This window comes from Gavia stellata, chromosome 10 (genome assembly GCF_030936135.1).
Source record: "Gavia stellata isolate bGavSte3 chromosome 10, bGavSte3.hap2, whole genome shotgun sequence".
NCBI lineage: Eukaryota > Metazoa > Chordata > Aves > Gaviiformes > Gaviidae > Gavia > Gavia stellata.
Window position 1 is genome coordinate 15,962,674 of NC_082603.1, and position 17,254 is coordinate 15,979,927.

General features: G+C 38.9%; 1 protein-coding gene across 1 annotated transcript in view; it reads left to right on the forward strand.

Annotated features, from left to right (window-relative positions):
- The window catches only part of DPYD (dihydropyrimidine dehydrogenase), a 367,872-nt gene that overhangs the window by 213,861 nt on the left and 136,757 nt on the right, over window positions 1-17,254 (forward strand). The window contains exon 14 of the mRNA XM_059822172.1: window positions 11,814-11,978. Within this exon, the coding sequence (XP_059678155.1) occupies window positions 11,814-11,978 (165 nt within the window). The remainder of the gene's footprint in view (window positions 1-11,813; window positions 11,979-17,254) is intronic.

The following is a 17,254-nucleotide window of genomic DNA, read 5'->3' on the forward strand; positions in this document are numbered from 1 at the left end:
TCTTCATCAGTGACTGTTTTTCATGGGGTTGTCTCCTGGGAGGTGCAGAGCACAGTCCAGAAAAAAATGCTGCACTGTGAAAGCTCTGGTTGCTTAATTAAATGGAAAACTAAAAACTGTCAGACAAACCAACATTTATGCCAAGGAAATATTAGATTTTTTTGTTGTTGTTGGAAATTGCATCATTTGTCAGAAAGTTGTGGATAGAAAATTTCTAAAGAGCTTGCTACTAGATGTTCTTACTTTATGTTTTCTGCCGTGCTTTATTCTTATTTCTGATTTTCTTCATTAGCTGAGGAATATCTTTTCCTCTTCTTTTTTCTCTTCTGCTACAACTTGTATGCTATTTGTTTCCAAACATTGGGAAAGCTTGCTCTTGGAGTAATGATATGTGTTTCTAAGAGAAAAAACAAACAAACAAAAAACCACAACCAAAGCCTGAGAAATCTGCTGATCAGCTTCAGATTTCTTTCTCACAGAAGTCTGGGATGTTTAAACATGATTTTCTGTTCTTGTGGCCTCTCACTGAAAATGAATTGATGTTATGAGACAATTACTGAAACATTTTTCTCATCAGTCAGCTAAAGCAACCATTCATCGATTAGGTAGGTTACTATATCTAAACACTGAGATCTAAGAATCATACACTGCAAAAGCAGATCCAAAAGTTTATGTCTGAATACAGACACAACTTTGTCTCAAGAACTGTAAGTCTACTTCTCTCTTCTTCTGTGGGTATTTTTTGACCACAATGCAGTTTGACAGCAGAAATTTAATCATGTCCTACTACTTAAACCTTTATCACAAAACTGATAAAATGTGTGCTCACACTGAACATTAGCAAGAAATTTTTCAAATGTCCTTCAGGTTTTTTTCATTTCTCTTCTCTCCCTCCCTCGCTTCCCTGTATCTCCCAGAGAAACTGATATAAAGCTGATGAGAATTTGGATTTGCTTTGAAAGCATCTTTTGTTCAAAGACTAATTTTAACCTTGTGATAAAGATTGCTCTTTGTATTCTGTTGAATGTGATATCTAGTCATTGTTTGCCAAGGCAAAGTGCTGTAGGACATAATACATTTTAAAAATTATCTTTTTTAATTACAGTAAATGTCTTTACATTCTAATGTCTAGAAAACAAGCAAATATGTCAAAATAAGAAAAAATATTAAATGTTTTTTTAATTTATAAGTGTTATGGCTTTGTATTATGAAGGTTTTTTTAAAAAACCTGCTCAAGTGAATGTAATTGTAAACAAAGATCAAAACTTCATTTTTTTGTAAAATATATAACTCAACTAGAAAAGATATATTTGTACATTTGGCATAAACATTATAGTTACTTTTCCAGTTTTTTATACTTTTACTCATAATTTGTATTGCTTTTGTCTTGTATTTTAATCTCCTGATTTATTACTTTAGGGAGCTTTAGCTTATAAAATCAGGACTTCTAGTCAAGCCATCGTGTATGAATTAACAAAGATTGGGGGACTGCTGTTGTTTCAAGAAGGGCAGCAGACCATTTTTACTTGACTTGCAATGGGGATGGTATTGTCCCAAGATTATTCTAAGGTAAAGAGAGTAAACAAATTTTTTTTATACTCTAATCTAGTAAGATTATCTAAAGAGCTTGGGATTTTGCTATCTTGATAAGTTATCGGCAGTGATGGCCTACTGTCTGAAAATCGCATTAGTAAGAAAGGTGGTGTGCTGAGCAAGCAGCAGTGGTAAAAGCTTAGGTAGAAATTAAGTTCAATGTCTGTAAATTTTGAAGTTTCTCATGCGTTCTCCTGGTTAAATCTTAAAGCACTAATGAGATGGTATAGAAAAACATCAAACACATGGTAACTAAACCTCTAACTTGTCATTTGTCTTTCACACAATATGAGTGCTTCAGCAGTTTTTCTTCAAAATCCTGATGCATTGCTTTTTCCCTTATGGGGCTGCGGTCTTCTGTGCTAACTTATTGATTTGGAAAGCTAGCTTGCTTGCTGGAGCTGTAGTGTTAAATGGGTTTAATAAACACAAATGGGAGAGCTTAATGTTGTAAAAACATTTATGAGGAAACGGTCTATTTTTTTAAAAATAGTTTGCATAACTCAGCTTATTCAGTCTAGAAATAGAGTAGAATATTAAGGAAGTTTTACAAGCACTGTTTGTACTCCAGACTTTTGGGATATAAGATTTTGGTACAGATTTGGGTACTTTCATCTTTGCAAACACAGGACAAACAGCTGTCAAAAGACAGATAAGAATATTTTTAAGGTATCCTTTTCGCCTCTATAGCATACTAGATCTTGTATGTAAAAGCTGAAGAAGTGTAGTTTATAAGTAACAACAAGGATCTTTTTCAAGATCTGTTCTGTACTAGTGGAGATAGCAGAACACTTATGCTTTAAATCACCAATGTGAACAATCCTGGAAGGTTGAGGAAATAATAGATTTTTAAATTCAGTTCTTATTGTGGTGAGAGAACTTGAAAAATAATTATTTTACATCATTTTATCATTATATGCTATCTGTCTTCAAGAGAAGGAAAGCAATGAAGAGGAAAGAGAGGGCTAGGTCTAGACTTCATTCACAAAAGCAATGAAAAAAAGGAGTTGTCTTTATGGTACTAAATTTCTCATATCTGGTGGTGGAGAGATTAGAGCAGTTTCTGCATGGTGGGATGTTCTGAGATAAGTTTTTCTGTCAAGGTGGTTTCAGTTTTTAAAAAATGCCTCCGTATTCACTGAGGGAAGAAGGAGAGTGTGAGGAAGCGACTTTGCTGAGGTTTTGTACTCATATGGGAGAAATAAAGTCTGGCCTTTTCCCTCACTAAAATAAAATGCTAAATAGAAGTGTTACAAGTTCAGCAGGCAGTACTGTGTGCAACGTAACAGTGGTTTGTGCACTGGAAGGTGCCAGTGGCTTCATTAAACCTCCTTGGGTAGAAATCGTAAGCAAATTTACTTGCCTTGCTCCATAAGCCAGTAAGTCTCACTGTATGTTGTAAAAATCCTATTCTAGCAGGTAAGGTCGTCATGAAAATTAATTGTTAATCTGTATGGTTGTACCTGATGGAATGGTTCGGAAAGGTCCTTGCTGTGGATTTATGTTCCTGTTAAAAGGAGCCTGACAAGCTCAGCTGGAAAAAATTCTGAGCTTGGGGAAATTCAGGAGAGCAAGTCAGTGCTTTGGGCCTCAGAAAAGGAACCATGCAGAGATGTCACATGTCTCAGCTCTGATGGAGGAGAGAAGGTGAGGAACAACTCGGAAAGGGTGTGTAGGAATAGTGCCGTGTGAAGTGGTATTGTTGCTTCAGATTTCACTTGCCTCTTGTGGATGGTTAAAATTCCAGAAGGGGTGATACTAGACACAGTCTGGCTAGACAGCTGAGTCACAGAAGATGCAAATCGTTGCAAGACCTTGAGTGAGAGCTGGCAGGGAATTACGAGGACATAAGTTTGTGATGCCATTTGTATCTATGAGGGTGTGCAAATAGTAGTGAGCCAGATTTTCAGAATGCTTTCACTGCTACGATATTAGGCAGAAAAGGGCAACGTCTCCTTCTCCTCCATATTTTTACATAGGTGAAAGTGTACATCAAGTTCTACGGTAATTAGCAGAAACTGTAGGGAAAACTGAGTCTTGATGTTGGGGGGTTGATTAAAGCATTTAGAAAAGAAGCTCTGAAAACATTTCACGCATACTGGATTTTGAAATCTTTACAGCCTTTTCAATACATCTTTGAAAATCTGGGGAAAAGGAGTACCTCATAATTTGCTTAAATACCTGCATTTTTCAACTACGGTGTCTTGTTGTTCAAGTAAAGAAGATGGTATGTTGAATATAGTAAAGTAGAAACTTACATTTGGGCTTTTTTTTACATTGCAGTTTACTGTCTACTAACCTTAAGTATGATGTTTCGAGATACTTGACTAAAATTGCCTTAATAAGATATTTATTTAGATCTCTCTTTCACAAAGAGGCCAGTGTGGCTGCCTTGGTGTTCATATTGACATTTAGTAAGTAGTAACCCCAGGAATGTACAGATGCATACTTGACTTGGCAAGTATAATGCCCTCCCTCCCTAGAAGAAAGAAAGGTCAAATAAATTAACTTTGTAAAAAGTAGTAATCTGCTCATTATGTTAAATATTTTCCTCATATTAATGAAAAGAAACTGACAGAGGTCACTAATTCCTATCTGCTTTCATAAGTTAAAGATGAGAAAAGCTTAATTTGAAGTATGCAGCGACTTCCATTGACTTTGGGGGCCAGCGCTGCAAGGCAAGTTCTCTGTGTCTCATAGAAGCCTCTCACAGTGAAGAAAACACATGTTAACACTTGGTATAGTGTGAATAAATGTATTTTTAAAATCCAAAAGTCTTATTTGAAACCTTAATTGTGCTGCAGATATTTACATTGCAGAACACCTGTACTTTCAGGAGTGAATACTTGTACAACAGGTTAATATAGTAATTAAAGGTACAGTTAATTAATTTTCTTTCTATATCCCAAATATAAATGCCTGTGTGTTCTCTTAAGCAACTTTATTATTTCAAGTGTTCATTAAAATACCATTAGCTGTAATATTTTGGGAAAAATGGGAAAAAAAGAATGCTACAAGCTCTGCAAATCAATAGAAACACATCAGAGCTTTGATATGAAAAATCATATAGATTTGTCCTTTTGGTTCTTTTTATTGTATTTGCCTAATATAACTACATCAATTGAATAGGCATGAGGCTGTGGTATACCTTTTGGGAGACTTTTTATATATTCCTGCAATTGACCTCTTTGCATAACATTTTTCTCCAAACTTTTTTTTTTTTAGTTTCTAGGAGACATGATTATGAAATAAAAATGTGAACCCAGTTAATGAAAAGCTGTCTTCTTGATTCCCCTAAAACAATAATTGTGAGAGAGGGGAATGGCTTGATTCATTTCTACAGGTCATTAACTTCCACGCCTACAGATGACAACGTTAATATTCACAATGTGAATTATTTCTCTGCTGATTAGTTTAGGAGAAACACACAATGACTGTGCTTGTCGCATGATCTAACACTGTTCTGGACACCCCTTTGGGTCCTTTAAAATTCAAAATGTCCCTGCTGCCCAGAGGTAGAGGTCTCTCTCTCAGCTCAAACAGCATGGTTGTGTTTTTACAATACAAAAATCTGTGGCAATTATTAACTGCAAATGTGGACAGTGTGAGGCAAAACAACTTTTAGAGTGAACAGTAAGGCATGAGCTGATGAATTTATTTGCACCTTTATTTAAATTTAACTGAATCAAAAGTGCTGAGTGTTTGGGCTTTATCTTTAAGATGTTGACTCAAACCTCCCAGCCCATTAGACATAAGTAGTTTAGAATTCAATGATCTGATTGCAGAGTTCAGAGATTATTAGAGCAAATGGGGCCTGATCAATGCCTTGGGTCTTTTTTTTATAGTGTGTTAATTAATTAATCAACAGGAACAGAAATATATGTGTAATGCAAATTAACTCAGTCTCAAGTTACTAGAGTACCAGAATCATTCATAAGCAGAAAAGGGGAATCCAAAAGCAGCAGGATATTGGTGCTTTTATCTGTGTGGCACCACTTTCTTAGGTGATGTCCTGAGCTAGATATATTTGAGGGATTGATATTATTGTTTCTGCTGTGTTCTCCTGGGGAAAAGAATCAGCTTTTGAAGGAAAAGAAGAAACTCAGTAACTGAAATATTCATGATTCGCAATCGGCCCTTGATTCCATTTGTTGTCACTGTTTCTCTTCGTTTGCATTAACTCCCCAAACCAAATTGTTTTTCTGTATTCTGGTACTGATTACAGTATCCCTGCTCCCCAAGTCTACATTTATTTGCAAGATTTCCCCACAAAACAAATTAATTTTCTATGGACTATTCTGTTTACCTTTGCCAATGATTTTTCTAGTATCATTTTCCATCGCTTTGTCTTTTAGTGTGGTCACATATAAGCTTTGTTCCCCTCTAGTTGCTCTTTATTAGGAGTCTTCTATCCTTGGTCTTCAGAGTACATGAAAACTTTGTGCTATTTTCCCCAAGGACTGTTTATTGCTTCCATCACATGGGGAGGTAAGATACTTGATTCGTTTTGGAGTTTGGGGACATTCTCCTATTCCTATATGTGGACCTCAACTTTGAACTGCATGCAGGGACCAGGCCAACTCATCAGTCAGGTCATCTCTCTGTAGCAGTCAGCTTTTTTTTTGATAAAAAATGTTTTTAGGTTCAAACCTTTAGATGCTTCCTGTCAGGTTTCTTATTCCAGTTCCATTGTGGCTTTTTATGCACACAACAATTTTTATTAACAATAAAAGGGTTGTCTGCATAACTGGGATAAAAGGAAAAGCTGGGGTTTCGGAAAAGAAAAGGAGTGATGACTGTCAGCATTTGGCCAGACAATTCCTACAAACAGGGAAAATCAGTATTTGATTAAAACACCAGAAGATGGTCTGTCACAAACCCGTGGTCTGGAGCACTATTGCTATTTCAGCTGCTCTGACCTCACCTGCTGTTTTGGAGACAGCAGTAACAATTGGCCAGCCATCAGCATTGCCCATCTTCATGAAAGAACCTGTGACACCATGTAAAATTCACTCCTAAGACCGAAGGACATTAAGTTCGCTAAGTCTAGCCAATCGATTCTTTGCCTAACTCTCTCCCTGTTTAGCTTTCATAGACGTGGCAGGAGACTGAAGAGGAAGATGATGATAAGGCAAGTTCTGTGTAGGTATTTCACACTCATCTCGGAGACAATTTTCGTTTCTGTCACTTATGCGATTTATTTTGTATGTACATGGACAGATTCCTTGAATCATCACATAAGTTACAATTCCGTTTTGTTTCCATGAACTGTGAGTCTCCTTGTGTCTGGGGCTGTCATGTGCTAACAAGAGACGGGAGAGATGCCAGCGTGTCAGTCATTACAGGCTCTCTCCATGTAGCTTACCTTGAGCTAGGAGAGGCAAATGAGGAATGGGATCTTAAATAAGGACAGTGTATCCCTCTTGGGAGGAACCAAGACAAAGCAGCCAGGTGGTAATGTTTGGATTTCAAAGCCAGGAAGGATTTTTGGAAGCAGAAGCAGCTTGGTCAGGAAAGATAAAGTGATGCACGGACACAGCAGAGGGGTCCTGTGACACAGAGGCAGCAGGGAAGCAGTGGAAGCTGCCGTTTGAAGGAGCAGCTGTCTGCTCGTGGGGAACGGGAGGGGAAGGTCCCTGAGCACCAAAGGGGATCTCACAAAATCTTAAGGAAAATTCAGGAGTGAGGAAACATAGGCAGAGAAATGTACGTGTGTTTACTGTTTCATGTGGCTCTGCGTATCTCTTGTGGTCATTAAAGTGAAGAGTGGATGCTTTTGAGACAGTTTGCAAAGTCTGTGCATTACCTGATTCAACTTCATTGGATCCTGGAGAGATAAATTGTCACTCAGATGTCGGCTATGACTGAGCTCTGGGAAGGAGTGAGTCGAAGCCATGGGGCTTTGGCAGCAGTCGCAGGGTCTAAACAGGGGTCTCTGTGCTTAGAAGAGAGAAGAGATTGCCTGGAGATTGCCTGCCTTGGGGCAGGCAAGTGAAGAAGAATACAAGGACCTTGTTAGGTCATGCAGGAAGGGAATTAGGAAGGCGAAAGCCCAGCTAGAGCTCAACCTGGCCACGGTCGTGAGGGACAACAAAAAAAGCTTCTATAAATACATTAACAACAAAAAGAGAGCCAAGGAGGATCTCCATCCTCTACTGGATGCAGCGGGGAACATTGTCACGAAGGATGAGGAAAAGGCTGAGGTACTTAATGCCTTCTTTGCTTCAGTCTTTAACAGCCACACCAGGTATCCCCAGGGTATCCATCTCCCTGAGCTGGATGACAGGGATGGAGAGCAAAATAGGCTCCCCATGATCCAGGAGGAAGCAGTTAACGACCTGCTATGCCACCTGGACACTCATAAGTCTATGGGGCCTGATGGCATCCACCCAAGGGTGCTGAGGGAGCTGGCAGAGGAGCTTGCCAAGCCGCTCTCCATCATTTATCAACAGTCCTGGTCAACGGGGGAGGTCCCGGATGACTGGAGGCTTGCCAACGTGACGCCCATCTACAAGAAGGGTCGGAAGGAGGATCCGGGGAACTACAGGCCTGTCAGCCTGACCTCGGTGCCGGGGAAGGTTATGGAGAGGCTCATCTCGAGGGCGCTCATGGGACACGTGCAGGATAACCAAGGGATCAGGCCAAGCCAGCACGGGTTCATGAAAGGCAGGTCCTGCTTGACCAACCTGATCTCCTTCTGTGACCAGGTGACCCGCCTAGTGGATGAGGGGAAGGCTGTTGATGTTGTCTACCTGGACTTCAGCAGAGCCTTTGACACTGTTCCCCACAGTATTCTCCTAGAGAAGCTGGCGGCTCGTGGTTTAGACAGGTACACTCTTCGCTGGGTAAAAAACTGGCTGGATGGCCGAGCCCAGAGAGTTGTAGTGAATGGGGTGAAATCCAGCTGGCGGCTGGTCACAAGCGGAGTCCCCCAGGGCTCAGTTTTGGGACTGGTCTTGTTTAATGTCTTTATTGATGATCTGGATGAGGGGATAGAGTGCACCCTCAGCAAGTTTGCAGACGACACCAAGTTGGGAGGGAGTGTTGATCTGCCTGAGGGTAGGAAGGCTCTGCAGAGGGATCTGGACAGGCTGGATCGATGGGCCGAGGCCAACCGGATGAAGTTCAATAAGGCCAAGTGCCGGGTTCTACACTTCGGCCACAACAACCCCATGCAACGCTACAGGCTTGGGGATGAGTGGCTGGAAAGCTCCCCCGCAGAAAAGGACCTGGGGGTGTTGATTGACAGCCGGCTGAATATGAGCCAGCAGTGTGCCCAGGTGGCCAAGAAGGCCAACGGCATCCTGGCTTGTATCAGAAATGGTGTGGCCAGCAGGAGCAGGGAGGTGATCGTGCCTCTGTACTCGGCTCTGGTGAGGCCGCACCTCGAATCCTGTGTTCAGTTTTGGGCCCCTCACTACAAGAAAGACATTGAGGTGCTGGAGTGTGTCCAGAGAAGGGCGACGAAGCTGGTGAGGGGTCTGGAACACAAGTCTTATGAGGAGCGGCTGAGGGAGCTGGGGTTGTTTAGCCTGGAGAAGAGGAGGCTGAGGGGAGACCTTATCGCTCTCTACAACTACCTGAAAGGGGGTTGCAGAGAGGTGGGTGCTGGTCTCTTCTCCCAAGTGACTAGTGACAGGACTAGAGGAAATGGCCTCAAGTTGCGCCAGGGGAGGTTCAGGCTAGATAGTAGGAAAAAGTTCTTTACTGAGAGAGTAGTGAAACATTGGAACAGGCTGCCCAGGGAGGTGGTAGAGTCACCCTCCCTGGAGGTATTCAAGGAGCGTGTGGATGTGGCATTGTGGGATGTAGCTTAATGGGCATGGAGCTGTGTGGTGTTGGGTGGGTTGGTTTTTTTGGTGTGTTGTGGTTTGTTGTTGTTGTGTGGTGTGGTTTGTTTGGTTTTTTTTGGTGGTGCTTTTGTTTTGGGTTTTTTTTTTTTTTTTTGGTTGGACTTGATGATCTTACAGGTCTTTTCCAACCGTAGTGATTCTGTGATTCTGTGATTCTGAGACCCAAAGCAGATAGAAAAACTTCAGAGTGTTTTTGCACGGAAGCAGACTGAGGCTTTGTGAGTGTCCCACAAGAGGTATAATCTAGTCTGTAGTATCTCAGTATCTCATTCTTACCTGTAGTAAAATGAGAGAGACTGGAATAACAACAAAACACGCACATAGTAAGATAACAAACAGTACCGTAGGTGGCTCCAAGCATTGTCTGGCACACACACGTACACAAGCCAGCTACAAAATGGAAATCATACCACATGCATCTTATCATAATTTGCACTGAACCCAAAAATAGTAATTCCTAACAACAGACAGACTGTTAGCTCAGGCTTAGTGCCATACTACTGTAGCTACATAGCTTCTGACTGCTTTGGAGCATGGGAAAAGGAAGCTCATGGTCACTTGCAGCATGGTCAAAGTAACTCACATCTGTTAGCACATGACCACGTGCACCCTATGCTTGCAGGAATAAGGTCAGATTGCCAGCACTTAAGTCACTGACTTTGCATGCTTTCTCATGCTGGATGATGTGATAGCACTGGCCTGCGTGTATGAATAGCTTTCTGGGATGAAGTCAAAGCACAAGCTCCTCTGAGGCAATTTAAAAGGAGTGAAATGCTCAAGAGGATAATACAGAGCAAAATGATGTAAATGGTTCTTCTGCATAAACTGCAATTTTTGTAATCTGTTTTGGGAGCGAGGGGAGTGTACTTTGCTGTTTGGTTTTGATTTGCATAAATTCAAAAAATGTTCTGAATTATTTTTTTCTGAAAATATAACTTAACTGTTGAGAGGAAGGTAAAGCTTTTGTGATGAAGGGAAAATATTATAATAGGAAAATTAGGGATTATTGTGATGTCCATGTTCCAGACTTATTAGGCCTGAAAATAGTTGAACTGGGGAGATTACTTTGTATGATGTCTACATATGTAAATGGACATCTAATTATCTATCAGTATAAAATATTAGTGCATATTTACTGTATAATAATTAACTCAACTTTATAAGCAGATGAAGATTACCTCAAATTTACATACAATGTGAAGAAAAGTCCCTTTATCCTCTGTAACTGCAGCATTTGGCAGATTCAGGAATAAATAATCTTTTGTGGCAAGGGTATGCCTTATCAAACATATGCAGATCAGTGCTAATTAATGCTAATTAAGGTTTCCTGTCTATCTAGTTGGAAAAACGTCCAAATGTTATGAAATCCAGTTAGTATGCCTATTACCCTAATTGTTTTATATGGGATGGTTCTTAATTAAAATATGTAAATTGACCTTAATTGCTATATACTAATGGAGGTTCATGTTATCTTACTAAAAATGACAAGATGGTGAGGAGGGGTACTTAAACAAATAATTCTGATACATTTGTAAATAAATGACCTTTACTCAAAATTATTTTTAATTGGAAATTGGCAAAAGGAACATTTTGCCATCTATGTTTCTCCTTAGTTTTAAATAATGTCAGAATTTACAGTTCTTTGTTAATATAGATACGGTGACATTGCAGCTTAATTAAGACTACTAAACAAGTCAACATTTTGTGTGTTTACTGTATGTTTCAAAATTGTTTGCTAACCGCATGTTGACCTTCAGAAATATCGTGCTTTACAATACCGATCTTAATTTTCACTATTTTTGGTTTTATTTTTTGATTTTGGTCTCTTTTAGTCATACCGTTTTGTTTGTGGAGTTTGGTACACTGGTATACTTCTGCTGGTGACGGGTCCTGTGACCCTGACTTTTCATCGGAGAGGCTGGTGGGCAGCACCTCTTTGCACTTCACCTGTTAGTGTAGGACATGGACTTTGATCATCTTTGGGGAGGATAGTCCACGTGCATGCTGTTACATGACTGAGGCTTACACAGGTTTTTACACAAAGTCTTGTATGCCCTCTACCCAACAAAAAAGTATTATTTAAATGATGTTTTGTATGACAGTTTCTAGGTGCCCCATATTGGTATTTTCTTGATAGTTATCATACCATTTCACACACACAGCAAACATTTTTCTCTTCTGATGTAGAGAATCTAATTAGAGAACCTGCTAATTTAGAGAACTGGCCTATAATTGTAGTTTTTACTCATAATAACAGTACATTTTTAAAACACCGGGTACATTTAAGTTTATATTATGTCATAGCATCATTGATATATGTATGCTTCACTTCGCAAAACCAATCTGAAAGGTTTCACTGTTTTGCAGGATATCGTGACCAATGTTTCTCCAAGGATTGTGCGTGGAATTACTTCAGGTCCTATGTATGGCCCAGGCCAAGGCTCTTTTCTAAACATTGAGCTGATCAGCGAGAAAACAGCAGCATATTGGTGTAGAAGTATTGCTGAACTGAAGGCTGACTTTCCAAACCATGTAAGTACCACTCAGTCATAAAGATGCAACATACTTATTTGCAATCTCCAGTTTACAGATCTGTGAAAACTCACCTATTTAATATTTATTAAATATAATGCCAATTGCTTTATTGACATACGAGTATGTTATTAAAAACCAGAAAAGCCCATCCAAATAATCTTTATGACAGAAGATTCTGTGAAATGACTGTTACACAAACAGAGAATGGTCATGATTTTTTAGTTAGGCTGATGTTTACATTCAAATAGATAACATCAAGGGAAAGAGTTGATTCCAGTGTGAATGCTTGTCAGTTCTACTGTGAATATTTTTGTATTTAAGATCATATTTAAGATCATCTTTAAAGATATAACTTATAATAATAATTTTCGTTGTGAATTGAATTTGATTATAAAAGGAATCTTTGTTCTTTTTATTCTTAATCCAAATCTGAAAGATACTTCTAGTATTTTTATAAGCAATTGGCTGCTTTAGGAGAAAAAACCCAATACTGACTTAAAGTTAACTTCACTACAAGGACAGAGTTTTGTTAGAGTCTTCTTGGCTGTGGGGAATATCTGTCTAGAAGGTAATAAACAAAGTTGGGAGCAATGCGCCAGCTAGCTGGCATAAATAGTTTTCAGTACTGATCTAGTGAATAAGAAAACAAGGTGGAAAGTAGAATTCACCTCAATCATTATCTTGAATGGATAGAGCTAGAAATCCCAGAGCCTACATATCTTCTGTCTTGAAGTTATTACCTCCATGGTTCAGCTATATGAACAAAATAAGTGAATGGTCCTGAATATATCATGGCATGAAGACAATCAATTGTTTTTTTTCTTATTCCTGTAGTTTAAATGTACACATCGGCAAGTATAAAAATGTTTAAACACATTGTATTGATAGTAAAAGTTAAGTGTTGCGTGTTTAATATCCTACTTCACTATGGATAGACTGTGTGTTTCTTTGCTGAGGTTCATATCACTTTATTTACTATGGCTGGGCTTCATAATATTGAAAGTGTGAACCGAAAGATAATATTGTAATTCTCTGATTTTGATTTCAACATCCTTTGTCAAAGTCCTGGATACTGCAGGCAGGCAGACTGTTGACCATTTCTCCTGTAGGAATGGTCTCCCATTGCACTCTTCACCAAAAATCTATCGCAGCATTTTTTGCTTGAGACCAAACCATTCTCTTCTGTGTGGAAAAGCACTAGTAACAATTTCAAAAGGAAAATTTGAATTTTCTGAGACGTAGCCTCTTGTGTGGAATGAAGAAGTCCCACTCTTCCATAGTTTCCGGGGTGAGCATCTTCTAATCAACCTCACTATGTGAGTTATTACTTTGAGAATGTGAATGTAGCTCCTGCACGTTGGCTGTGGCTGCTGCTGTGGCATCTCTGAGGTCGGTAAAGCCTGCGTGGGCATGGGGGAAGCAGCACCCAGCAGTAGACCTTGGCTTGGCTCACAGGGATTTTTAAAACATGCCCGTGAACACATATAAGAACTGTCATAATTATAATGGTGAATTTGTTGCTAACTGAAAACGGATTTTTGTTCACTGAGTAGAAATCTCTTGGTGCTTATTTTGACATAGTCTGTGTAATTAGAGCTTGCAGAATTCCCCCCTCCCCCCCCTTCCTGTTCACTCCTCTAGAAAGGCTTTTTAAACTTGATTTTTTTTGGGGGGAGGGGGGTGGGTATTAAAACAAGAAACAGGTTCTGAGAACTGTTTGGGTGAACTTAATTAACAAGCAAAGAATGACATTTTCTGCTCAAATGAAAGCTAAACAGAAATGAGGACACAAATGATTACAGTAAAAAAACCTACCTTGCTACAGTAAATATAAAAAAAAAAATCAAAATTTATACATAATTACTTTTGCTACGTAATACAAGTAATTAAAGGTAAGATTTATCTTACAGATGAAAAGGATATGAGCAAAAAAGCTACCTCACTAGAATATGATCCCACAACAGCATCCTGCCTTGTGCCATTAGGAAGAAGCGAACCATAATGCAAAAAGAGCAGCTGAATTCCCCCAACAAAGCCTAGGATTTAAACTAAATTTTGCAAGGGGTTGTGCAAAAGAGGACCACCAGGCACAGCTCAGTGGATAATGTCACGTAACTATGACATGTTGCCTCTATAGATCAGGGAACTAGCATCTCCCTTGTACTGTCTTCACCCCTGTAGTGGGTGGCCTCATTCTTTGGCTCTTCTGACTCCTGATTCTTGCTTGTAGCTTGCAATTATCTCTGACTGGCCATCTGTCCCAGTCTTCTATTAGCTTCTCCTTTTGACCCTGAATCCATGTCAAGTGGACTAGGGCAAAAGCTGCCACCAGCAGAAACTTGCTTCAGTGCCACCAGCAGTAAATTAAATATTTGTAAGGGTCCAAGCAGAGGAGAAAGCAGAAAGAGAAAGTATCTGGATTTTGTATGTTAGCTTGTGAAGTATCATCAAAAGCTTTGCTGTTTCAATTTGGGATTTTTTTAAATTGAGTTAATTTAATATCACTATTACTGTTTTTTCAGAAAACAAACACACACAAAAAGAAATTAGATGGTTTGCACAGTACAGGCCCAAGATGATTTTTTTTTAAAAATCAGGTGCTTTTCTGTTAAAATGATTTGCAGTTAAAAATGGGATTGTTTTCCTTCTGATACTTCAGTCATCTCAGTAAGGTATTACTTCAGCAACTTGGCTGAGACCATTTAAAATATGGTATTAGTCAGCATTGTTTATTGGTAAATTTTCAACAGACAGAGTTTTAAAATTTCTGTGTCCACTGCTTTCCTATATACCAAGAAAACAACCTTTCAGTCAGAGAGCTGTGAAAGTGAGAAGAAAATTGGTCTGTTTGTATTTGTCATCTTTATACTTTCCCAGATATTGTAGTTTTACTTATTTATATTGGCCTGTCTCTGTGATATTCAAACATCTTCCTTACACGGTTAACTAAGGGGTTTTTTGTGAGAGTCTATTAAGTATTTATATTTTTCTGTCTTATGGCCACACATAGCATCTGATACCACAGGATTTATCATTCTGTGCAATTATTAATCAGAAGAAAATGGATTTTTTTTTTTGTTCTTTAGTAGTAGAGACTGAGAACTTGACAGTGAGAAAAGATGGAACAATTATTTTATTAATTTTGTAGTCTTAAATATAATATTAAAATAGCCCTTCTGAATTAGTATAAAGCTGACAACTTATTGGCAAAGTTTGCATCCCCACTCCCCCAAAAAAGGTTGTTTGTAAAGTTCTATATTAATCTAAGACTCAAAAAAAAGTGAAAGAAAAATATCAATAATCAGAATTTTCAGATTGAAAATTAATTACTACTTGTTTGAGAGAAATGACTACTGAAACCATAATTATCGTCTGGTAGTCTGTTCTCTTTACTCCCTGCTATAGAGGGACATTTTGGGCCAAGGCCCAAAAGCTGTTCCTGTGTAATACGAATATTATCTCAACATCATAATGAGAAATAGGAAAACTCTCCCTTTCTAAGGCCTGCTTAGACTGGTTTGAAATGGCAGAGGGATGATTTGGATTTGGGGAGTGGATGAGTGGCTGGGTGGGGGCTTAGCTGCTGACCGGGGTCAACCCACCACAGATGGAAAATGCATAAAGTTGTTGGTTTGTGTTAAAAAGTCTAGACCATAATTTGGACATGCGACATTTGAAATGCTTTAGATAATGGGGCAAAAGAAGTAACACTAAAGCCACAACATGTCGTACTTCCATATTTTATTCACCAAGGAGATACCTGATTATATGGTGTATTGGTGTACTTTCCATCCAAAATGTGGCTGAAAAAATGACATTTTATGGTATATTCAAGAAATTAGTTAAGAAATATGAATTTGGTCAAGTAGAACTCACCTAATGATGTGATCAGGAATGAAAACTGTGCAGAAAAAAATAAATCCACTTTTACTTTAGCAAAAGTCTACAAACTTTAATCAGTAGAAAGCGGCTGAGAAAGTTGAAAAGAAAATTATAAAACCTTGCAAGAGAACTTACTGCTGAAATTTTGTATTCAGATATTTGACATTAGCTACAGTATGGCCATTTTCTGTGCTGGGGACTGTGAATACTGGTAGTGTCAGTATGTCTTTGTGTGCCAATAAAACAAGGAGCTGAGTGCACGGTGAAGCTGGCAATTGTGAGAATAATTTTTTGGTGATGTGAGGGAATGGGATAAATTGGTGGTAGCACTTGTTTCATCAGAAAAGGCATACAAACTGTTGCTGTTCCTCATCAAAACCTTTTGCTTACCATAGCTCACCCTTCTCATTTGAGTTGGTAAGTCACCTACTTATACAGATGTCTATTCTTCCAGTCTCATAAGCATGTTTATATATTCACACTACCTAGCAGCTGGCCAAATATTTTAAGGTTTCATATTACCCTGAAACCTCTTTAGCATCTGCACTGGGGAGAACAAGCTTGAGAAGAGCAAGGTTTGAAAGTGGTAAAACACTTCTCTACAGAAAAATGTGAACTGAGGGTTCAGTAAGAAGGTGATGGACACAATTACCAGGTAGTCTTTCTCCACGTTCCCAAAACTGTAATTGACGCCCTGTAGATGATAAAAAAGTAAGCAAATTCATGAAAAACCTCAATGTGCACATTGGTTTGGGTCTGAGCACATGCAGGAGGTCATAGTAGTACAGAAAAAGGACTTTGAAAGGACACTTAATGAAACAAAATAGATTGCAGGAGAAATGTCATTCCCTACAGGGCTAACAGAAGTCCATCACAAACAAGCAAATGTCTGAGAAATTTGTACTGCAAGGAAGAACTGGGGTCTTGGAAGAAGAAGCCAAATTGAATAGTTTTCAATATTGCTCTATTAGTATGCTGAAGTCTTAAAAGTAACTTTTTGGCCTCCTAACTGAACACACATGAGTTTGGGCTGCTGTATGACTCTAAGGAACATACATAGGATACCAGATTGTCAGCTGTGACACTGATTCTATAATTCAGATATCAGTGTTGTGACGTGTTGAATTGAGAAACCTCTTCTGCTAGAAACATTAAGTACTTTTGGACCCCAAAACCAACCTGAAAACTCTTGTCTTAATGTTTATTCTGCTGCTTGCAGAATGTTGCTGACAGTTTCTCTGACAGTTCCTCAGCAGAGAGCAGCTTTTCAAGGACGAAACTGTTAAAGATATATTTTTGTTCAACATCTTGTTCAGAATGTCCCTGAACACCTGTCAGGAGTAGCCATGCTAGAGAGTGCGCGAGAACAGATCACTGGATCCCAGGCTGAT